Below are 26,047 nucleotides of genomic sequence, written 5' to 3'. Positions count from 1 at the left end.
CATTTAGCATTTAATAAAGCATTTTCTGCTAAAACACTGTATTAAATTAAAGCACTGTATATTTTCTACCATACTAACTGCTGTGTTCATGTATGTTATAAGCTGAAACTGCATATACTTATACAGCATTTTACATATTTCTGCACATTATCCTCACTATGCACACTTTACACTTCAGATTATCATCAGTCTTTTAAACAGACTGATGTGCACTGTATTTATTGTATATATTTGTGATGTGTTTTAATTATAGATTTATCTTTACACTATTTGCCCTTTACGTCGTCTATGTTATACGGTCTGTTCCATGCTGCACCGTGTTGGTCCTTAAAGAACATTACAATGGATATTTGTTCCACTCTGTACACAGTATTTTTTTTTTAGATGGAATAATAATAAAAACTTTTTAAAAAATCCCCATAAAAGATCTTCAACAGCACACCAGCATTTCACCATTAACATCATATTTATTGTTATTTAGTTACTCAATAAAACATATACATATATATACAATATGCAGGAAAACAGACGACTGCACTTTACATATTATTTTTAAAAAAGTAAAATAAAACAAACAACGAAAACTAAGAAATAACCTCTGCAAATTCGCTGCCCTCCTACAACTTCTCAGAGATTCAAAGTCAAAACTGAAGCAATTTCTGTTTAAAGATTACAAGATTGCCTAACACACAGCAAAAAGTTTTTTTTTTCTATTTTACATGTGCAATACCAATACTTTTTGTTCGTTTGTTCCTTTTCTTTCTTTGCCATTTTGCATCACGAGATGTTACTGTAGAGTCCCGTGTATGTCTGGTACACCAGTATTGAAAGATGTTAACGAGATAATCTTGAAGTGGGATAAGGTTGATTTGGAGATTTTAAGGAAAAGTAGAAAAACGGAATTTAGAGAAATAATGATAAAATCACTGAAACACAAGAGAGCCCAGAAACACAGGACGAGGGGGAGCTGTGAATGGACGTTGTTTGCAGGATGGGGGTGGGCTATGCTTGTGTGTGTGTGTGTGTAGAAGGTAGAAGGTAGGACATCATTGTGTGAGACTCCCCCCCCAAAAAACACAGCACCTCACTGGACTTTCCCCTCGTCTTACTCCTCTCCCAGTAACTCACAGGGCAGCCTCCTGGCCTCCAGGCTCTGTAGGACTACAGTCACTCAAAGAGGCCAAATTTCAAAGAAGCTCTTGTGCCTCCTGATGACAATAGGATTACCTGTCCTGTGGGCGGGGAGGAGCACCGCAGGGTTTTGGTAAAGCAGGGAAAACCCCCAGATCAGATTCAGATTCAGAAGTGTAGATGAGTTAAAGGAATTAAATATGCTATTAGGAGATGAAAACATTTAGCCATTAATACTGGTATACCAACACCACCGGGTACATCGATTATTACATCCCTCCTTCTGTGTTCTCCTCATGAGCATTTCTTATATTTCCATACTTATTTGTTCTACAAATTCGAAGAAAACAGAAATAAAAGTTCCTGGCAAAAAAAAAGCAGGTGAAAAGAATTCTGAGGTTTTCCTGTGGTGAACTCAATTCAGCCGTACTGTCCTGTCTGTCCACTGATAGGATATTGTGTGTTTGTGTATACATATGTATGTACGTATGTATGTGTGTGTGTGTGTGTGTGTGTGTTTGTGTGTTTATACGTGTGTGTGTGTATGTTTGTATATGTATGTCCATGTGCATAACACGTTCATATCTGCATTTGTCCACAATCCAAACTTTCCAAGCTCTCTCTCCCCACTAAAAACACCCAAAGGTCCAGCAGAGTCTAGCCCCTCTGTGTCCGTTTCCTCTCCCCACACTGCAGTGGAGACTCAGGTCCAGCTCTCAGTTCCTCACTCTGTGTTTCCAACATTCAGGTCAGCGCCGCTACGAACGTCCCGAACCGGTTGGAGATGTCGGAGTGCAGGGAGCGCCAGGACGGGACGGGTCCGCTGCGGCTCTTGGGATCTCCCAGTTCGTCCGTGCAGTGCACCGAGAGACACTGCAGATGAGGAGCCGTACCCCCGGGACCCGGCGTCACCCCTCCACCTCCTCCTCCTCCACCTCCTCCACTTTTATTCTGAGAGAGCTCCACATCTAAACAGGAACAGAGAGGAACAGAGAGTCTCAGTATAAAATAAAAAACTATGAAATTACCATTATTTATTTATTACAATGGATCAAATCAATCTGTAAGCGTTTATCTTTTTTTTTGTTTGCAGTGTATTATCAGCATATTTAAAAAATATATATTGAATAAGTCCTGTTGAAACATTATTCAATGTTTTTTTTTAATAATGTCTCAACTGATTATGAATTGACACTAGTCAAGACATTATTAAACATTTAAAAAATGTAAATGCTTAAAAAGCTGTAAAATAAAATTAATTGAGACAGTTAAAAAATTAGTAATTAACTAGTGTCATTTAATAATTTGTTGAGACATTTTTGTAACAAAATGGTACAAAAAGAGATCCATAAAGTACTTAATCATTTCAAACTAACACAATTAAACCAAACTACCTCTACTAGTTCTGGAAAAAATGAAGAGAGCACTTCAGTTTCTGAATCAGTTTCTCTGATTTTGCTATTTATAGGTTTATGTTTGTTGTTTTATTCTATAAACTACAGACAACATTTCTCCCAAATTTCTAATAAAAATATTGTCATTTAGAGCATTTATTTGCAGAAAATGAGAAATGGCTGAAATAATAAAAAAGATGCAGGGCTTTCAGACCTCAAATAATGCAAAAAAAAAAACAAGTTTATTTTCATAAAGTTTTAAGAGTTAAGAAATCAATATTTGGTGGAATAACCCTGGATATTAAGCACAGTTTTCATGCATCTTGGCATGTTCTCCTCCACCAGTCTTACACACTGCTTTTGGATAACTTTATGCTTTACACTCCTGGTGCAAAAATTCAAGCAGTTTATCTTGGTTTGATGGCTTGTGATCATCTATCTAACTCTTGATTATATTCCAGTGGTTTTTAATTTGATAAAATCAAAGAAACTCATCATTTTCAAGTGGTCTCTTATTTTTTTCCAGAGCTGCATGTTTATTTTTCAAGCACAGTGACACTCATTACACCTCTTTGGTGAATAGTTACAGACGATAAATACATTTAAGAACTTTTCTACTTTTCAGTGATACCTTCAGTTATATCCTCTATTGTTTTGGTCACTTACAAAATTTCAGATCTTTGGCCTCTTTGACACATTGAGCTGGAAACGGACATGCCATTTAGCCTGACCTTTCAGGGTCTATACAGAGCCACACACACATAGTAGTGTACAGGCTCTCACACACACACACACACACACACACACACACACACACACTGCAACCCATTCACTCCTGCTCATCTGTGCAAAACCAGAATGACCTCTGGTCAAGAGGTCACAAAGCTCCAGGGAAAGTGACCTCTGATCCCGTTTGACCCAGTTTACCAGTATAATAACCCTGCCCAAGCATTAACTTCTCATCACCATGGTGTCACAGCAACCCAGTCACCCAATCATACGGCACGCGCGGCGTCTTCTGAGAAATCTATACACAGGTTCACATGTTAAATGTCAGAAGAGTGAAAGAGAAAGGGGAAGAGCAGGAAGATCGAGAAGACTGGTGAATACTGGTGAATCTTTCACATCAAGAACACCTCTGTCGGGTTCAGCCTGGCTAACCTGGAGATGTGTGTCAATGTGTGAACTACGGCTGCAACTAATGATTATTTTGGTAGTCGACTAATCTAATGATTATTTTTAACCCTATATGTGGTGTTCATATTTTTGTTACTCGTTTACTTTGTTACTTGTATTTAATTCAGCAAAATTAAGCAATTTTACATTAAAAGGCTTTACACATGCTTGCTTCACCTAAATTGCAAGAAATATAAACAGCTTACATGGTTAATAATTGCCCTTTACCTTTCTTATGCTACATTTCTTTCAAAAAGTGCTACTCTTTTTTTTATTCGTTTTTTAATAAAACGTAAAAGAAAATGAATTAAACTCAAGATATGAGTAGAACATTTGTTTAGTTTCAAATTTACAAATGAAGCAATGTTTATTAGCCCTTGGCCTAACATACTGTATGCAATATAAATGTGTAGGGGGGGGCATGGTGTATAGTGTGTGTTTATCGAAAATGTGTTTTGATATATGTTTTTTACAAAAAACAAGCCAATGCCAATGAGTTTGAGTTAGAAAAAAAAATTTTTTAGTATCATTTGATGAAAAATGAAAACGGGTCCCACAGACCCGAACACCACACAAGGGTTAATAACTAGTCAACGATTATTTTATCTATGTCTTCCATCTCTAAATACAATAGAAACAGCTAAATATAAGATTTTAAAGGCATTTAAATGCCTTAATGTTGTGGAAAGTACTAATCGTTGCAGCCCTAGTGTGTGCTGCTTTAAAAAAAGGACTAAATTAAAGAAAACAAAACTAAATACAATAACATGAATCAATACAAAGCCATAAATTTGCTGTATGGACATATGCATGTTCGCATTGAACCAGCAGCTGCGCCATGAACGTAACTGTTCACATACTCGCCTATTTGCTACACTAAAGAGTGTGATTGGAGAGCTAGTTTCTGGAAGCTTCAACTAAAGAGTTGCACTAGTCAGCCTAGTGTAGCCTTTCTTTCTTTCTTTCATTTCTTTCTTTCAAACTTTCTGTCATTTTGATGTTATTGCAGATGTATTGCATTCAGTTCTAAAGATGTGCACAACCAACGCACCATATTACAGCAAGAGCGCCTATTTCTAGCCTTAACAGGCAAGTGTCTTATTTTTTTTTAGGTCTAATGAATATGACTGTGTAGATGTATGTCTGTATCACAGAGAACAGAATTATGGGTAATGGTACAGCTCAAAGAAGTGGTGAGCACTTTCCAACATACTGTAAGCAAAAAGGGTTATGAGTGATATCCTGTAACAAACATGAATCTTTTCTTCTTTCGTCTGCACTGATTTCACTTTATCATCTTTCCATCTTTTCTATGTGTTTGTTTTTTTCTCTTTGCAACTTTCTCAATTGTATTTTTTTACATTAGGATTTCTCTCTTTCTTTCAGGATTTTTGATCAGTCTATCTAGTTCTGACACCATGTGAAGGCAACAATACAAGGACACCACACACACACACACACACACACACAAAGCGGGTGTGAGAGGCAGGGAGTCTGCTCTTGCCCTCGAGCCTGTCTGGGCCAAGACCACTGGCACGGAAAAGCAGAAAGAGGAGCAATCTGGGGAAAGGTCAAACTCTGCGCTACATCTCTCTTTTCTCATTCTCTCTTTTTTTTCTTCTCCTCTCCCTTTATTTTCTCTTTCTCCCCTCTTCCTTTTCTCTCTCACTTTTTCCAATCTCACATTCCTTCTTTCTCTCTTCTTCTTTTTATATTTTTTCTTTTTTATTCTCTTGTCTATCTCTCTTTCTATCTCTCCCTCCTTCACGACCCTGGAAAATGCCTGGGGACTAAAGGGCTGAAATAAGAGTGGAAGGAAGGATGAAGGGAGGAAGAGATTGGTGAAGGCAGTGGAGGAGGAGGAGGAGGAGGAGGAGAGGGCCAGCGCTAGCCAGAGGGAGAACACACGCCTGGCCTGACACCTTGTCAATGTGCATGTGCACACACACACACACACAGTCACACACACACACACATACAGATACACACAGTCACATATTTTAGCCATGTCCCATGTGGTTGTTATACACAGAGACACCAAAACACACACACACACACTACCCATAAGTCCCATGTGTCTTAGACAATAACACACAGACACCAAGACCCACACAAACACGCACACACACACACACATTGACACACTCTTCTGTCTTGTGCCCTACAGCCTCCTGCCAATAGCCCACGGTAGCCTGGCACAGCAGGCTCCACAGCGGCCTGGATAAGCAGCCAAGCGTTCCCCTGACACACACACACACACACACACACACACACACACACGCTTCACAGCCATCAGGCCGCCTGCTGCCACCCCCTACACACCGCCATCCACACTGCAATCTGACAACAGCGCAGCCCCAAACCACACACACACACACACACACACACACCCCCCACAGCATTCAAGTCACCTGCTGTTAGACACAAAACACACAGTACTACAGCAAACTCTCACTCTCTCTCACACACACACACACACACACACACAGCTTTAAACATGCCCCCAGTACAGATACACTCACACACATTTCAACTGCTGCTTACATAAAACATTTCATAATGAAAAAATACACTTCATACAAATTCATAATCTCTATCAAACATTTCCACTTTACACTTATTTTTTAAACAATATATCTCTATCACAGGGAATTACACCTTGCGTCTGTTATTACCAGTCATAAGCAATACAATGCAGTGTCAATGTGTGCTGGATGGTGAATTGCTCAAAAACGTAAACAATTAAAAAAAAAATATATATATATAATACATAGATCTCACAGTTTAAAAAGCAGGTGTCTCCATTTCGAGTCCCTTTTTAGGGGAAAACACAAAATTCAGATTTGGAAATTAATTTGTGATTTTCGCGAATACAAAATCTGTCAAAAAATCTGTTCTGTTTTTTTTTTTTTTAATTAACCCTTTCAAAACCTGCGTCTGTTACTATGGACATCATGTCCTTACTTTTTTTTAATGCTGTGTTGCACATATCACTAATTGACACTAACTGTTGTCCATTAGAATAAACCAACCAATGATTAAGTTTGCAAGCCAATGAAACTGTAGCCCCGCCCACTTCGCTGAAAAAAAAAAGCTTAGGCATTAGAGCGTGGCAGCACCCTAAATGAGCTAAAGCCAACCCGGCAAAGTAAAAAAAAAGCTTATTTTTGCTAATTGTATGTGATTAAGAGTTTATTTTGCTGTGTAGGAATAGTTAATATTAAATATAAAATAATAATAATGTTAAAAGCAGGCTTTTAATACAATGGACATAAAAAAAACTATTAAATATTTCAGTTAATTAGATTAAAACTGGATTTTATATTAGATTAGTGCATTACAGGCAGAAAACAGCATTTTTATATTTTTTTTTATCACTGAAATATAACTCAGGTCTGAAAGGGTTAAATGCTACTATTACCGATCTGATACAGATCTGATATTTTTCTCCACTTACTGAAGAGCTAGAAACTGCAAACTAGAAGAATAAAAGGATAATACCGCAATTATAAAATGGCATTATATTTGTGACAATGAAAAAAATAAGGCTTACAAAAATAGCAGAGAGGAAAAGAACAAAGTGAAACATTCAGCCATAAATACTGTCCGCGGCGGCTCCTCACAAAAGCCGGTGTGAAATCAAGCATCAAACAAGGCTGAATTTCAATTTGCCATGAAATGTAGCAACCAAAGGTATCTTTACCCATGAAACCCAACTAACTCAAGCATTGCAAATGCACTCCGCTGTGCTGAGAGCTGTAATGACACGAATTTCCTTTCCTTTAACATGCTTTAAACGAGCGTATAGGCCAGATAGAGAACAGACACGCCAAATTAAAGGATACTACGTTAATATTAATAAGTGTATTAACATCTACAGTGCCTTAACATTTCCTAAATATATAAAGCTTATCAAATCTAAAGAGTATTAAACAGAAATGTAAGTGCAGCAAGTGCTGCTTGTGTTTTTAAGGTACAAGAGTCTAAATACGCAGATCTATATATGACTTTTAAACAACAATGTAGAGAGACAGACTCTGCCTCTCTGCTTTCCCACATCCCAGAATTCTTTGCTTCTGTCTCTACCTTTTCTTTTACTTTTACTCCCCCTCAAATACACTGCATGGACAAAAGAATTGAGAGAGCTGCTTCTTTCTGTTGTATAAATTTAGGGTATTGAAAAGAGTTTATAATAACAGTACATGGAAGGTGTTCTACTAGCATTGCTGTGAGGATTTGATAGCATTCAGCATCAAGACTGTTATAATAGAGGGTTTAAAGCGCTGTCACTATGATCAGTAGATCACCAGTTCGAATCCCGTTCATGCAGCTTGCCATCGGCTGCCGGAGCCCTGAGAGAGCACAATGAGCCTTGCTCTCTCTGGGTGGGTAGATGGTGCTCTTTCACCTCATCACTCCTAGGGTGATGTCGATCAGCACAAGGCTGTTGCATAGTAACCGAGACGCTGTGCTTTCCTCCGAGTGCGCTGTGATGCTACTCGGAGCCTGATGTCACATGTATTGGAAGAGGCATGTGCTAGTCTTCAGCCTCCTGGTGAGTCCTAATAAGTGTATTGAGTAATTGGCTTTGTAAATTTGGGAGAAAATGGGAGAAAATTAGACTTTTATAATAGGGTAAGAATGTCGGATGTCCAAACGAACTGGATACAGCTCCACAGCTCAGTATTGGGGTGCTGTATACCTCTGTAGTGCACATCTAACATGTCAGTAATGGGTGTTTAATACAACGTAGCTGAATTTCTGAATTTATTAATGGGTGTGTCCACAAAAATTTAGGAATGCTGAGTATTCTTTTGGAAAAGGTGCTACTTATTTCTACATCCTACACATTGCATATGTATCTACTCAGTTAAATCAATGCTGTTAGTTAATCACAGTGCTATTTTAACACGTACAGCACTGATTTAACACTAGCACATTTGCTATGTTAATTAATTAGGAAATTAATTAGAAAATAAAAACGAAAATCCTCAGATCATGCGACAGCAATGCAAATGTTTTTTTTTTTGCGTATTAATTTTGGAAAATTGCAGTAAATCATAATAATTTGTACAGGATGCCTTGCATTAATGCTTCACACACTTTTGCTCTAGCACACACTGGCACCAAATAAAGTGGCCTCATCTAATAAAGAAAGACTGTTGATCAAGAATGAATATTTGGGTAAGTTACCCCTAAACTAAACAACTGGCGCCATCCATCTGTCATTAACTGTGACTAGAGTTAATCCCCCTCCATCATTATCTAATGAGGAAAAGTATTTCTTTCCTACTGGAACTCCACTCACAGACAGACACATCACCACTGCACTGTCTATGATAGAGCACGGTTACGGCTGTAACGGCAAAACAATATTCTCCAGAAAAAAAAAAGATTGTGTTCACACCTTCATAAACAGCCCTCATTGATAGAGAATGTGAGAAAAAAAAAAAGAGAGAGAAAAATAGAGAGAAGGGGCGAACGAGTTCAGGCAGGCATGACAACCTCCTTCTCCTCCTTCTTCCTTCACCCTCTGGCCCTATCCCTCCTTCCCTCCCTCCATCCCTCCCTCCCTCCCTCACACACACAGTGGTCTGCAAGACACACACACACACACACACACACTCTTTCACACACACACTCCAAAACCTAATACACACATCAGCAAGCGCTGCAAGTGATTTAGTGCAGCCAGACATAAATCTACAAAACGTCCAGACCCTGTCCGACACACGGCCTGAGGAGATGACATAACTGTCCCCTTCCCTGCTCCCTGACCCCTGCATGCTTTCTGTTTGGAATCACTTACTTTTGCCCTCCACTTTAAAAAAAATAAATAAAAAGGACCCTGTCCAACCTATTTAGTTTAGTAAATAAACGAGTTAATGAACTGGCTATTTACTCCAGTGTGTGAATTATCCGCACACGGCGCATCCAGACGCTCTTTAATAGCTGTGGGAATTTTCAGGATTAGGAGCATATGGCTGAGACAAAAAGGACAGAAGTAAAGAGAGAGGAGAGAGAGGAGAGAGGAAGAAAAAAGAAAGAGAGAGAGAGAGAGAGAGGGAGACGTTTGCACTGGTTGGTAATCCCGTAATCCTGATTCCAGATCACACTTAAATGTATGAGGTTAGCTTTGGTTAAATGCTCTAATATTTACTTAAAAGCATATAAACTTTTCTAGCACTGAGCCAGGGTCAGTATGTGGTAAAATGCTTGCATATATATATATATATGGTTACTACAATGCTATCAATTTGTAACAATATGTAAAAGTAGGATTCGTTGTCTGAATTGTGATTAGTACATTTTCTTTCTTTCTTTTTTTATTTTATTTTAATTTAGTTTTTTTGTTTTTGTTTTTATGGGAAAGAAAAGAAAGAAAAACAGATACTACTTTCAAAAAACTTTCATTATGCTCACAATGTCCATACATGTCAGACAAGTGTCTCAATAATGTAATATAAAATAAAATAACAATGGCAATACAACTTTTGTTTCAAGTTAGATATATGGATATTATATTGACAGAATATTGCCTTTACAAATTTAACAGTCTAATTTCGGACTTACCCAGGATGTAAATCATCATTTTTTTATTGTGATCTATTTACTTATCTATTTACTTTAAGGCAAATAACTGTTTACAGTAACAAAATCTGGTCATTGTGGTTTTATGTAAACTAGCCATTTAGCCCAGACCCAATTCAATTCATCAATTTGAATTTTTAATAGATAAGTACATTTTCTATTATAAACAATTTATAAACAACATCATACCACTCTTACACTTAAGGAGGTTTAGTAGATAACCACTTTAGAGTGATTGATTAGTACAGTTTCAATGTATTGCACCATTTTAAATAAAATTTTAAAAGGAAGGTAAAAAATAAGGTAAAAAAATCTACACACAACATTTTTATGATACCCCATATACTGTAATATGTTAGGAACCAGACAAAATGCATCAAGAGCATCCAAATTCTTAAGGCTGCTAATCAAATCTCAGGTCTCCTAAACTCTATTCAAAATCTGCCTATATACACTCTTTGTATTAAATTGTGCAGTTGGTCAGTTTTATTTTTTAACCCCTTAACAGGCCAGGATTTTTGTCAATTGTCTGCCTGGCGTTACACCACTAAATCATTATTTTTAAGATTTTTATTCATGCATTACTTAAAAAGCTTTCATGATTGATAAGGAGCATTGTAATAGAAAAGCATAATTGTAATTGTAATAGAAAATATTTTTAAGTATATTTAAGTAAATCTGCTAATGTCAAAATATAATAAATAAAATCATAAAATTTGCTCTTTCCTGATCTTCATTTTAATATCAATATTTTCCTAAATACAAATCAAACAGTTAGATTCGTGCTTGTCTAGTTTTTACGTCTCTTTTTAAACCTGCAGAATTTGGGTTGATCCCAGAATAAAAAAAAGGGTTTTGTATCACCTACACCTGTAGCCGTCTACGAGATAAGGCATTGTATGGTGTTTTTGCTTTCAAAGTTTTCTTCCCATATCAAAAATAAAAAACTTCAGAAAGGATAAATTCTAGAGGTAAGTGATGTAAGCTGCTACAGTGTAGCTAGATAGATAGAGGCTGCAGAGTCACACAGTAAATAAACCCCACCAACAAAAAACATATTCAAGGTAAAACTGCACTCCTCCATGTGCTCCCTCTCTCCTCTATGGGTTAATGTCAGAACCCATTCATCATTCCTCCACCACAAATATAAGTTATGGCTGCTGGACGACTCTCTGTGTGTCAAATAACAAAACTGTCCATCATCACCTGCAAACAACACCAATCCACCAGCACACACACACAAACACACACACACCAGACCAATCACAAACACCCACAGATTCCAAACCTATCAGAGGAATTATCAAACCGATACCAAGAGTTTTACATTAAAGCCAGTAAAATACCAACAAATACAAATGTGTACTTTTACATTCAGATCATACAAAAAAAATCCAAGAGACACAAATATTGATGGTGTAAAAGAGTATCTTATATATATGTGAGTGTTTTAAAAGCACAAAAATATATATTTTTTTATTTATAAATGCAACTACTTTTATATTCTTTATATTTAAACAGCTCTGGAAAAAATAAAATACCATTTTCTTAGACAGTTTCTGAATTAGTTTCTCTGATTTTGCTATTTCTGAATTAGTTTCTCTGATTTTGCTATTTATAGGTATATGTTTAAGTAAAGATGAACATTGGTGTTTTATTCTATAAACTAGACAACAGACAACATTTCTAAATTAAAAAAAATAATTCTAAATAAAAATATTGTAATTTAGAGCATTTATTTGCAGAAAAATGAGAAAAAAATGCAGAGCTTTCAGACCTCAAATAATGCAAAGAAAACAAGTTAATATTCATAAACTTTTAAGAGTTCAGAAATCAGTATTTGGTGGAATAACCCTGTTTTTAATTACATTTATTTATGCATCTTGTCATGTTCTCCTCCACCAGTCTTACACACTGTTTTTGAATAACTTTATGCCTTTACTCCTGGTGCAAAATTCAAGCAGTTCAGTTTGGTTTGATGGTTTGTGATCATCCATCTTCCTTTTGATTATATTCCAGAGGTTTTTAATTTGGTCAAATCAAAGAAACTCATAATTTTTAAGTGCTCTCTTATTTTTTTCCAGGGTTGTATGTGTTTTTCAAAAAGCACGTCATATTTTATTGGAGATACAAAGAAGGTAAAATGTTTAAAAAAATACCTACACATACTTTTTTCTTATATTATGTTTTCTACATCACTAATTAAGAGGGTAATTTTTTATTACTTTTTCACCCAAATCAATTATCCATCAATACTAAACGAACCTGCAGGCTACAAAATGCACACATCACTACTTCTCCCATCCAGAAAAAAAACTTTGCTGAATTTCTAAGGGATGTTTAAAGACATTTTCACAATATACAATATTTAACATAATATTTTGACCATCAGTCGCACCACATTTTTAAAAACTGCAAAATTCAAATACTATCTCATATTTAGTATGGTGACATATATTCAGAAATTGCTTAAATGACTTTATCATATTAAACGTGATTCATTACATACTCTGTAGTAATATATATCAGTCATGTCATGTTCTTTAACTGGTTATGCACCTAATCATCTAAAATGCTAAAAAAAATAAAGTATGCTGTCTATCAGGATAACAAAATGTATCCCAATATAATGATTAATTTCTGTACTGCCCATCACTATAGTGAGAGTGCACACACACACGTGAATACACTCACAAAATACCACTACTATCACTGCAAACATCTTTAGCACCCATGCAACTCTCATTTCACTGTATATTCCAAACTGCCCATATACTACACTATAGTAAACTTTTTGTTTTTACAGAGAGTAATATTCAAAGTAATATTTTACTCATTGAAGTGCGAGGTTCTACATGTGGACTAACTTAAGTCATTAAAAATGCAACTACTCTTTTTACCGTCTTGTCTGTCATTAGTGAAGCTGTTCCCGCCAAGAAAAGTACTTGTGTTAATTGCTATGACTACTTTTACGACTGCTTCCATTATAAGAGTATGTGTGTGTGTGTGTGTGTGTGTGTGTGCACGAACACACACTTCGGAAGTCAATAGAGAACACCTCGCAATGACGGATTGAGAACGTGGCTCGCCCCGAGCTGTTTTCCTTTTTCACGGCAAATGTCAATCACACCATCGTTTTTTGGCCGTTAAGAAAAGGATGAGCGAGACAAAGAGAGAAAGGCAGGGGAAATGAAAATTACTCATGTGTTTTGCAAGTTGTCGCTCGCGCCAAAATGTCAATAGCATGAATGTGCTGTTACTAGATTAGCACGAGAGAGAGAGAGAGAGAAAGAAAGAAAGAAAGAAAGAAAGAAAGAAAGAAAGAAAGAAAGAAAGAAAGAAAGAAAGAAAGAAAGAAAGAAAGAAAGAAAAAAAAAGTTCTTTCTCACAAACAAAATTGAAGCACCAGAGGCAAGGTCATTTCAGGTGACCTGTCGATACCGGCTGTGTATTTATTAAATCATAGTGTAATTAGACTGCCAGAGTACACCACACACACACACACACACACACACACACACACACACACACACTTTTTTTTTCAAAATTTCACTTCAGTTTCTTTGATTTTACTATTTATAGATTATATATATATTTGAGTAAAATAAACATTGTTGTTTTATTCTATAAACTACACACAACATTTCACCCAAATTCCTAATAAACATATTGTAATTTAGAGCATTTGTTTGCAGAAATATGTATTTCTAAGAAGTCATTTAGAAACAACAATACTCATGTTTTTTTTTAACTCAAGAAGAGTTCAGAAATCAATATTTGGTGGAATAAACCTGGAGGTTTTTAATCACAGCTTTCATGTGTCTTGGCATGTTCTCTCCTCCACCAGTCTTACACACTGCTTTTGGGTGCACATCTTTGCACTTCAGCTTTGTTTGATGGCTTGTCTTGACCATCTGTCTTCCTCTAGATTACATTAGAGGTAAAAAAATATATATTTTTTTGGATTTGGGAGAAATATTCTCCCAATGTTCGTAGTTTTGTAGAATAAAACAGCAGTGTTTATTGTACTCAAACATACACCTATAAATGGTAAAACCAAAAAAGGTCATTTTGAAGTGTTTTTTTTTTAGAGCTGTATATACTCTCTGTGTGTCAGTAGCTAGACGCCGCACTCTCACACAAGAGATGCTTATAACTCGTTATCTCCACAGCATCTCCAGCAGACTGAACCCAAGCATCTAGTAAACCAGTTAAAGACCAGTATTCCCTCTCGCCGCTCCATTATGATCCATCAGCTACAATAAAACCGCACCACATCTCAATTTACTGCATAGAAGCCTGGGGTACTTAAACACATTCATCTCCAGCTCGGTGCTCAATGCAAAGAGAGTCGAGGGACCCACCATACACACACATGAAAAATGACAGAAGAAAAAGTGTGAAGGAGAGAGATAAACAGCACCCTGGCAGAGGGAAGACTGGTAAGATGAGAAGCGCTCAGGGAAAAGCTACGCGTTTTTACTTTTTTTTTATAGTGAAGCGAGAAAAAAAAAAAAAAAAGCAAAATAAAATCAGCTGAATCATTTCCTAGGGCGGTTCATTGAGTGTTATCAAGAGAGCACACGTTCCTGCACACAAACTGTCAGGTCAGGCCAGAGTTACAAAAAGTAGAAATAGAGTGTAAACTAATTCTGTGACTTTTTTCATCAAATTATCTTCATTTCCACCCCATCCTTAATAGAGCTGTGTATTTATATATACAAAATTATACTGGTAAAATACGATACCACAATGCATATATTGTGATACTGTACGCAAGGCAAAATACTAATATAGTTTAAATAAAAAATAAATAAAAATAAATAAAAAATACAAAATTGTCATATTTACAAAATCTGTAAAAAAGAAAAAGTTCCCAGAGTGCAACACTGCTATCTAGTGGTTGAGGTGTAAACACGACACAAAATGAACCACTGTCTGACACTAACTTTATCATGTAAATAAAAAAAAAACAATACTGTGATTTTGAAAATTGATACAGTATTTCTGCTAAACTAAATATTATACTGTACCATGCAATATCTACAATATTGATATTTTCTTACACCTGTAATTCCTAAAGTGAATCTTTCAGTTCATCTTGTTAATAAAACACATGACTAAGATCCTGATCCTTGGCGGCTTACTGTCACTTCACTTGTGCAACCACTAATGATGAGCCATGAACAAATGGTGGTTCTAGACTTTTCTAGAATCAGAAAAGAAGTGAAAAAAGTATCTTTTACTTTTAGTATATTTTGTTAGTGTTCTTTAGTTTTTCGCTAAAGAAAAGAATCTGCTAGGCTTACTGTCACTTCACTTGTGCAACCACTAATGATGAACCATGAAAAAATGATGGTTTTAGATGGTTCTAGAATTAGAAAAAAGGGGGAAAAAAGATATTTTACTTTTATCACATTTGGTTAATGTTCTTTTCTTTTTTGCTAAAGTAAAGAATCTTCTAGACTTACTGTTATTTTACTTGTGCTACCACTAGTGATGAACCATGAACAAATGGTGGTTCTAGCCTTTTGTAGAATTAGAAAAAAAGGGAAAAATATACTTTACTTTCATTACATTTTGATAATGTTCTTCAGAGTTCGACATTTTAAATACTTCTTTGTTTTCGCTAAAGTAAAGAAGAATCTCCAAAATGATTTTTTTAAATAAGTTTCCACTTAAAGGAAGGAAATAAATTCTTCTGGTGACCATTAGTTTGCTTTTGGACACAAAGCAACTCTGCAGCCCAGTCCAATGCTTCTAACAGGACAATTCAATCAATCCCAAACAAACAACTGCCCTTTGCCAACAATCCTCCATGACAAGCACGAGTGTGTAGGCTGCACTCCTCCAATTGAATCAGGCGTTAGTGCAGACCCCCGCTGTACACCCCACCGTCAAACACTTCATTAACTCCACGCCGCCGCATGGGGAGTTTAATAGGTGCACTATCAACGTGTTGGATGCTATATGTGCAGCTTAATTAGTGGAATCCCCAACAAATAATGTATTACCGCTTTGAAATAAAAAAAAAAACAAAATCAAAATCTCCTAACTTAAGCAGGCCAGTCTTTATACCTCACGTTGAGTTGTGTTCCAATGCCTGTGTTAAAATCCCCAACGGCCTCCCAAAACAATCTACTGCATGGCTGCTAAATGATTAAAAGTATTCTTTCACTACAGCACTTAGGAGGTGTCTATTACAACATCAATTAGAGCACTCGAATAGACATCTCACCCCATTACACTCGCCTCTTAAAGGGCTGTGTAGTGTGTGTGTGTGTGCTTTCACTACTGAAATTCTATTTTACAGTAATGTTTTTTTAGCTACATTTTTTAAAAACCTTTTTTTGCGAGATTATCAAATTCAGAAGGATGACAAAAAAGAGACTAAAAAGAAATTCATATTTTTTACACACTTTTCACCTAAATATTTAACTTTTTTTATCTTTTGTACAATATTTAGGTGTGTAAGTACACTGTAAAGAAACTAAGTTGCTTGTGCAACCAAAAAAAGATAGCTCAACTTAAATGTGTATTGTTGCTCAGCTTTTTAAGGCTTAAAAAATACTAATTTAAACTTTTATCATTTTGATGTTTTACTTTTTTTAGTGTTTGTATTATTAAGTAAAATACAAGGTAACTTCTGCTATAAAATTATCCTAAACTACCAGTGTGAGTAATATATTCTTAATGATGTTTTGATAATTTCCTTCAAATATAAAAAAAAAACATGACTGGACATGGTTTGAGCTGACAAAAGTGATAAAAAAGAAGTTTGTAGATATAAAGATAATTTAAGATAAGAATTAAGTTTGTGTGTGAAAGTGTGTGTGTGTGTGTGTGTGTGTGTGTGTGTGTGTGTGTGTGTGTGTGTGTGTGTGTGTGTGTGAAAGTGTGTGTTTGTGTGTGTGTGTGTGTGTGTGTGTGTGTGAGAGAGAGAGAGAGAGAGAGAGAGAGAGAGAGAGAGAGAAAGAGAGACAGGGAGGGTGTGAGGGATTTACACCTGGGATGTTTTGAGTTATATCTTACTTAACTCTTGCCTGCCCTGAACTCTAGCGCTCTATTGGCTGCGTGAACAAACACGAGTTGTGCAAACATATGCTGCTGTGTGAGTCGCCGCCAGCACCATTTGCTTCTGAAACACTACAAACATTAACGTGTAATCATTTAACACTGAATAAACCACAGGTTTGCTCCTCAGTCATAAATCCTATTTTGTACATATGTTTATATATATATATATATATATATATGATGTTTGTATTTCAGGGAACACTTGTATTCTTCTTGTATTTGTTTTAAATAGTACATATAATTACTATTTAAAACAAATATAGAAGTATTAAAACTATAGAAGTATTACTGTTACTTGTGTATTTAAGGACTTTGCTATTTTTCTATATTTTTCTATATATCTTGCGTAACTCACAAACAGCAATAATTACACAGCATTGTATTAAACTACAGCTCATGCAGAGAGGACAACTGTTTAATGACAGAGTTTAGTGCTGAGTACATCCATAATCCGAAAACTGCCCTTATAAAATTTGATAGGCATCTCTACAGCAGCCACCACATGCTGACAGAGTGCAATACGATCAAAAAGTGTCGCAAAAACTATCTATGGCAGTTTTATTCTTACAATTACTTTTATAAAATAAAATAACTTTTATCACAACAAGCTTTTATCTTTTGTCTGTGCTCATGTTACAGTAAATGACTACCATGGACGTTTCCTTTTCTTTGTGTAAAATTTTACATGTATATCAGTACAATCCATATTAGCTGTTTCACTGCATTATTAATACGATATACTCTCTTCATTTGGATTTATTTAATAAATGCATGTAAGCTCCTGCGAATGAGCTCCGTTTAGGCCTTTAATAGCTCCCGCTTTTCGTGCTGTGCATCCATTTCACAAAGCCACCAACACCTCGCCACCCTCCTCATCCTCGCTGCTGTCTGCGCCACTCAAATGAAAAAGTGTCAAGCCTTGTGATTTGTGCTAACTAGGTATCGATCGCCCGTTTGCAGCTCTGTAGGCTGAAGGTGGGGTGGGAAGGAGAGGGGCTGAAAAGTACAGTTTAGTATTTGATTTACATTTACTGCAGAGACAAATGTGAAACAAAAGGTTATAAACTACAGACCCATCCAGCGGGCCAATTTATACATGAGGAGGAACCGGTGCACTGCTGGTGGAATCTAACCAGCCTCAGTTAAACACCCAGTTCTCAGTGAGCTTCCTTAACCCAAGACAGACCCCTCTCACCCCCCAACTCCCCCACCATCCACCCCAACCGCCCCTCCACCCTCCCCCTCCTCCCCAGTTCACCTTCCCCCTGCTGGATCCCCCCTCCCCACCATCCCCTCACACCCCCCCCCCCCCTTCTCTCTCTCTCTCACATGCTGAACAAAGGCGCGGGGAATCGTTTAGAGTCCCGCCTCGCTCCTGCACACCAGCTCCTCTCCCGCACACCAGCTCCTCTCCCGCACGCTGAAACTAAAGCAGCAGCGCGAGGACAGAATTACCGCGAATGCGTGTCTGAAAATTACAGCTTCATATACAGCTTACAAATTTTCTACAGCTGTAATTTTCATATACAAAATTACAGCTTCATATATATATATATATATATAAAGCGGAACAATGTAAAATAAATATAAACTTTAAATAAAATTATTATTTTGAAATTGATATTTAAATTGATATATAAAAATATAAATAGCCATAACTGATATTTACTAGCAGTATTAAAATTAGTAGCAATAGTGGTATAATAATATTTATACAACTTGCACTAATACTACTGATACGAATAATAATATTTTATAAAAGAAACAACACTTAGTATTATAAACAGTAATTACTATATTTATTATTATTATTATTATTATTATTATTATTATTATTATTTCCATTATTAGTAGTAGTAACTTTAGAGCTGTATTTTGGGATCTATTATTTAACTCCATAATTGCAACTCTTTACTGCGGCCTTACTTAGACGGTAGAGGCGCCCGTCTTGTAAAAAAAACTATTACTAAAAATGTAAAAACAATTTACCGGCACTAAAACGAAGTATATATATATATATATATATATATATATATATATATATATATATATATATATATATATATATATATATATATATATATATTGAATACAATATATACTAAATACAACTTTTTACACAGTGAAAGGGTAAGATTTGTGTTACAATAGAGAGCAGGAAACGGTTTTATTTTTTACTTAAGGTAAAAACAAAGGTGTAGATGGTGTAAAATCTTCTCTTATTCTCATTTTTAACATAATTTATACTGTTATAATAGAATTGTTATTTTGTGATTCATGCTATTGTTATTTTAAAGGCACTAATATGCTCGGACAAGTTCAGAACATTCGGTATTGCACATTGTTGGTATTAAATGTCTGTTTGGCTCAATCTAAAATCATTTCAGACTCTTAAATAAGATTATCCAGTGTTAATATTTAAAACAAACAGCTAGAGAAAGGGAAATCCTGTAGCCTAGACACATCTCTTCAAATCGCAATTAATCTTCCCCGCGTCGTTGTTCTGAGTGAAAACCGAGATAAAGAACCACAGGAAATGTTTACTTTACTCCGTTTGCTCTTTTGAAGCCCTTTCTTTGCGGTTTCATGCGGACTTAAACCCATAAAATAGACAAAATCCTTAGATAAATGTTCGGCTCGTGTGAGGCTTGTGAGGCGTTCAGAGCTGCTCGCTCGTAAATGACACGCTTTTTCAAACCTAAAACTCGCTTTTGACTTACGGCCTCAGTGAGGAGCTCCGTTTAAAACGCACCATTTAACCTGAATCGCTTGATTAAGAAGTTCTGACTAATTTTCTGTACTGTTTTAAGCAGATTTAAAACAAAATATGTACAAAATATGACTGCCTGCTTTTACTACGTGTTGCAGGTAAAAATACATATGTTTTATTGTTTTTAAAACAATAAAACATATTTATTTTAAATTTATTTTAAATTTATTTTAAAACCACTTGCACTAATCAAATGTCCATAATTGATTTACAGGCGAAATATTGTATACTGACCATTTTCCATGTATATTGTATATTAAAGTACATACATTAAATTAGATAAAATCCTGTTGAACACTTTATATTGTATATGGCTGTATTCTTTATTGCCATCTTAAGAATTGGAAAGCAACCTACTTGTACGTGTGCGCGCACGCCTGTATGTGTGTGTGTGTAAAACATATAGTAATATATTTTAAATTGTAGGATTTATTCAAAACAAACTTCTTTAGAATGCACACTGTTGTAGAGTAAATTTATCCCAAATATTAAACTATCCCAACGTCAGCTCAGTTAAACTGAAAAAGAACATTATATTTACCTTCTTTGATGCTGCCCTGTCCCTTTGACTTTTCCCATGCAGTCAGTGACTTGTCCTCTTCTGAATTCTCAAGCAGGCCCTTGTCATTGGGCACATACCAGGTGGCATGCTGCTCTGCCATGAGTGTGTCCAGGTCAATACTGCCCACAGAGCCCTTTCCAGCATCCGGGCTGCAGCTGGCAAGCTCTCCATCGCCACTCTGTCCACTGCAGTCACTGCCTTTCTTGCCATTCTTTATGGCTAAAGGCTGGTCCTCTGAGATGCTGAACTGTTGCCGCTGAAGCTGGATCTGTGCCTGAAGTATCTCCAGTGGGTGGATCTCATCCTGGCCAGAGGTGCTTGATGGCGTGCGGACCGGCTCCATGCCCGGCGTACCAGGATGGCCTACTCCTCCATAGCCCTCCGATGTTGAGGTAGTGTGGTTGGCGAGGCCCATGCCCTGCCCTTTCTGCCCACCCATTAACCCATTGTCCACCCTCTGTAACTTGGGCGAGCCACCCAACAGCGGGCTGCGGCCGGCTTTTGCTGAGGCCGGTGCATCAGAACTCGAAGAAACCTCATCCTCATTGCAAAAGTGGGGACCTATGTCGTCCGTGAAGTCAACACGAGGTGAGCAGTCAGCTGACTTGGATACACTTTGGATGCCACTGTCCAGAGATGACATCAGGTCAGCTTGATCGCCCAGCATTAGGTCACCCCCTTTCCCCCAGGAGGGTGAAGTGAGTGGCTTTTCATGAGGTGTGCCCCCACCCCTCTCCCCAGTGCCAGCTGCTGGTGCGACCTGCTGGCCAGGACTCACAACAGGGTTGCCATTATCGGAGGGGAAGAAAATCCCAGGGCTCACATGGCCGCTGTCCCTCTTCCTCCTCCCTCTCCCTCTCCCACTCCCTGTTGCCGCTTTCCCCTCATTGCAAGGGGTAGCGTCCATGTTGTAACTTGGGGAGAGGGCGCTGGCTTCCCCCTGCACCGCCTGGTTTGGACCTGTCGGCTTAGTATTGCTATTCCCAGCGCCAGGCATCTGGGTGCTTTGGGGGGTGGCTCCGCCTGGGAAAAAGTCTGGCCCCGCACTACCAGTTCCATTGGCTGCACTGTTATTCATGTCCTGCTCTGTTTGACTCAGCTTTCGTTTCCCTTCTCCCTGGCTCTTCTTGTTGAATGTCACATTGAGGTTAGGGGCCCCCAGGCTGGCGATCATGTTCTGGCAGGCGGTAGAGAGTGCCGCCAGACAGCTCTGTCCGAAAACACTGTCCTTGCTACTTGTTTTGTTAAAACTCCCCAAGGAGAGAGCCCCCAGTTTACTAACCGAGGAGCGCTGGCCTGCTGAAAACTCTGCCTGGGAGGTATAACTCCCTGGAGATGTGCTCACCCCCTGGCCATTATTGTGTGGTGCCCCCTGCCGACTGGAACCTCCGAAAGGGAAAGTGGGCTGAGCACCCATAGGTGGCCCTGAAAAGTCATTTGGACGCCTTTCTGATGGTGCGTTGGACAGCCCTACACCTGCCCCAGGTGACTGCATCTGTGTGAGGTTACCCATGCTGTTTCCAAATTGTGGGTGTATGCTAGGTGAATGTAAAGGTTGCACATGGCTTTCACCAGGTATTCTCATAGGCTCCTGCATGCCCATGCCATTCACACCTGGTCTAAACATCATTGCTGCACCATTCTGCTGCATATCATGAGCACCTGCCTCACCACCTGGGCCACCCAAGCGTCGGCCAAGCATCTCCCCAGGTGGGTGTGGTCCAGGAAACCAGCCACTCTCAGGGGCCATGTGTGGATTCTGTCCATCAAAGTTTACCATTCTCCCGCTGCTATCTCTCTCAAAACCAGGCTGGGGCATTGCCCCCACAGGGCCCCCATGAACCATAGGGCCCTGGGGGACATCTCCGTGGTGACCAAGCTGCTGCAAGTTGGGCTGTCTCATTCTCTGCTGCTGACTTCGTGAAGCCATCTGCTTGATCATCATGGCGGCATTCTGCCTCTGCTGCAACGACTGCTGCTCAGGCCCTGGATGTTGTAGAGGTGGGCCTGGTGGAAAGCCATCAGACACAGGAGGAGTGAACTCTCCAGGCAAGCCTGGGTAGGCAGAAGGAGAGATGTGGTTCTCCATGCCAGGTGCATTGTGCATGCTGCTGTTCCAGGAGCCACAGCCTTCCCCTCCATGGGCATTAGGGAAATCAAACCTAGGCCTCTTGGCCACATTCAAATAGGGAGAGTCAAAGTGCTGCAGCCTCTGACTAGGGGGCTGCTGGGGAGGGGGAGGCTGCTGTTGCATATTGAACATGGGGTCCCCATAGGGGTGCATGCCTCTGTTCTCCAGTCTATGAATTGGGTATTCAAACTGGTTATGCTGGCCAGGCATCATGACGCCGCCCTCCTGCATGCTGGCATTGGTGGAGCCAGCCTCAGGCTGTGGGGGCCGTGGGAGGGAAGGTGGGCAGGAGTTTTGTCGGCCCATCAACCCTGTCTGCTGCTGCTGCATGAGGGGATGCCTGGCACCGGGCTCCATGCCCACTGGTATTTTGCGCCCACCCCCAAACCGATCAAAGAACACACTGTGCTGGGATGGGGGCTGCTGCTGCTGAGGAGGGGCCTGGGGGTGTCCTTTAGAGATGCCCTGCATTCCTGAAGCCCGGGACAGGCCTGGGTTTCCAGGAAAATTGGCCCCCGGCACCTGCCTTCCTGCGCCAAAATGGGGGAGCTGAGAATCTTGCTCGGAGGGGGAAAACACAGATACGTCAAAGTGTCCAGAGGGTGTTTCGTTGGAATAGTTGTAGTCCAGACTTTCAACACCGCCCTGCGGGGGCATGCGTCTGGGCTCCAGGTTATGACTTTCTGATGATGACGATGAAGAAGAAGGAAGGCCGTGGAACGAGGCAGCCCGATTTGGTGACTGGTCGAGGGGCAGGCAGGGAGCAGGGACGGGGTGGTTTCCACTGGAAGGTCCGTGGTGTTGAAAGTCAGGCATTGAGCCTGGTCTCTGTTGCTGCTGTGGCTGCTGCTGAGAGAATGCATCCCCTGACTGGCCATCAGCGAGTGGGTCAAAGCCCTCTGTGAATCCCTGCTGGGGCCCCATACTGCTCCCATAACCCATTATCCTTCCCCCGTGTAAGCAGGATGATCCAGGCCCAGGGTCCCCAAAGTTTCCCCCAAAGTGTGGATGATGCTGGTGGGGATGAGTCTGGTGGCCATGGGGGTGATTATGAGGTTGCTGGTTGTTAAAAAACCCATGCATGGGTGCTTGCTGCTGGGGTTGCTGCTGTAGTCCTCCCGCATGCATGTCCGAGTGGCCCCGCGGGTGGAAGCCTCCGTACTGCTCTCCTCCATTCATGTTCATATTGAGCGCAAGCATTGGAGGCTCGTTAAGGGGGCCCAAACCAGGCTCGACCGTCCCTGGCGGGCCTCCGGAGTGAAAACCTGGGCTCTTGTAATGAGAGCTCATGCTTACTCTTGCCTGGCTTAAGTTTTTTTCAGCGTGGCCGGCGTTTCTGCTATTAATCTGTGGACCGAACTGTTCCAGTCCAAACATACTTCCCGAGATCAATCCCGCATGACAGCCAGCTTGCCTAGCTGCACGGCAGCGTCTGCTGCCTTCCCTCAGTCACACTCTTCAGTTCAGTTACGCCGTGTTCACACAAAAAAATAGAGCAAAATATATATAAGAAACAGGTTTAAATTTTTTTAAAACAAAATATCAGTCTTGAGGTTGAGCGCTAAAGTAATTAAAAATCCATGTTGGTGAACGAACGTGACTCACCCATAACGTTTTCAGCTTTAGTCCAGTTTTAAAACATGCTCCATGTGTTTTCGCTTGTGTTCTCTCAAAAAATAAAACGCAAATAAAATGCGTAAAAAACACGTAAGAGGAATAAAATCGGTATGAAAGTTTACGTGCGCATCCGAACCGATGGTGGGAAAAAGAAAGAAAATATTATTCAGTGGCACGGAGATTTAAAAAGTAGTCCTTTCTCAAAAAAAACAAAAAAGTTCAGAACTGCTACAAACGCGTCTGCAAATTCGATGACAGCCGCGCACACAGTAAAATATGGCATACGCTCCGCAGCATCATTTCTGCTCCAAACAACATAATTCCAATTTGCTGTTAAATGTCCAGAAAGCGATTGTTTGTTCTCAAAATCCTCATCGGAGACAGAGCACGGCGAAAATGTCCAGAATGTGCAGTTTTTCTCTAGTCCGAGCTAAAGCGTTCAGCCACATACAGGCATTCCCGTCCGAGTGGAGCGGCGCTGGTGCAATTGTCGCTTTGCCGCTGTGTTTTACGCTGCCAGGAGGGTAAAACAGCGTTTCTCGCGCGCTTCAGCAGCGATAAACCACTCCGGTGTCCACGTGCGTGAGTGTATTACCTACTGGATAACACGAAGATCCCGTGCTGCACTCACACTCCAATCCACTTCAGCCGAACTCCGCAAACATCAACAGTCACCGGGAACGCGCTCCCGCCGCTGCTGCTCATGTTCCGTGCGAACGCGCCGCTCGTGTTGAATTTCTATTACGGGGCTCGCTCGTACACGCAGGCGCGCACTCGCACGCGCGCGCGCTCCGGCTGATTTCCCCTCTCAGTCGCGCGTCCGACAGCAGGCTGGGTGAGCTAGCTCCGCTCAGGCTCGCGCTTCACATGCTGCTGCTGCTGCTCTGCTGCTGCTGCGTGGCGCTGAAGCTGTGCGCGCGATAGCTGCGTTTCACACCGCCAGCAACAAGTTTTGCATTTCTGCGAGCTGCTCCGCCGGAGAGCCCGACCAATGGGAGCTCGGGGGAGCTACAGCGGCGGGGGAGGGACAAGAGCTCTTAAGGTGGTGGGGCGGCGGGCTGCAGGCAGCGTGTGCTGGAATTCCCACAGAGCTCGCGCGCTCAAGCTCAAGAGTAGAAGTAGAAGCTTTTTATGCTGCTTTTTTGTGTGTATGTGTGTTGACCACCATGGACCCGCACGAGCTGTAAACATCAGTTCTGATGGAGAGTCTCTTATATGTGATTAATGTGATTATTTATATTAATACATACTCCAAACGTTTCTTTGCGCGTTTATGTTTTACGGTGCGTGAAAAAATAGTCCTGTTTTTAGAGGAATAGGAAAGAAGTAACGTTAGCTGCTTTCACGGTATTTAATATCAGAAATTAAACTGAAATATTGAAATAGGTTACTGGCCCCCCGCGCGTGAACTGCTTCACAAAGGCTTTGGTTAAACAAATGCGCCTCATAATCACCGCCCGGAGTTTGTATTGTTAACACACTTCAAACAACGAATTAACATTTCCATTCACATTAATTGATCAATTACCATAATTCTGTTTACCTTATATATTAATCCCGTTTAATGCATTCACAGTCAGTGGCTGCTCTGTGGAAAC

The 26,047-nt window shown here is 39.5% G+C and overlaps 1 protein-coding gene across 1 annotated transcript; it reads right to left on the bottom strand.

The window, feature by feature from the left end:
* Nucleotides 1-447: 447 nt before the first annotated feature.
* mn1b (meningioma 1b) lies at nucleotides 448-25,432 on the bottom strand. Its single transcript, XM_007231280.4, has 2 exons — nucleotides 20,681-25,432; nucleotides 448-2,099 (listed from the first exon to the last, which is right to left on the bottom strand). The coding sequence occupies exons 1-2, from the start codon at nucleotides 24,207-24,209 to the stop codon at nucleotides 1,876-1,878; spliced, it is 3,753 nt and encodes a 1,250-aa protein (XP_007231342.3). The 5' UTR covers nucleotides 24,210-25,432; the 3' UTR covers nucleotides 448-1,875.
* Between the last annotated feature and the right edge of the window lie 615 nt (nucleotides 25,433-26,047).

This window comes from Astyanax mexicanus, chromosome 22 (assembly GCF_023375975.1).
Source record: "Astyanax mexicanus isolate ESR-SI-001 chromosome 22, AstMex3_surface, whole genome shotgun sequence".
Taxonomy (NCBI): Eukaryota; Metazoa; Chordata; class Actinopteri; order Characiformes; family Acestrorhamphidae; genus Astyanax; species Astyanax mexicanus.
The sequence above is the reverse complement of the archived record's forward strand: the minus strand, read 5'-3'. Positions and strand labels throughout refer to the sequence as shown.

Coding starts and splice junctions, on each gene's coding strand:
- mn1b (XM_007231280.4), bottom strand. CDS start 24,209: ATGTTTGGACTGGAACAGTTCGGTCCACAGATTAATAGCAGAAACGCC. Junction 2,100..20,680: donor ACAGGGCAGCATCAAAGAAG/GTAAATATAATG, acceptor GTTCCTGTTTAG/ATGTGGAGCTCTCTCAGAAT.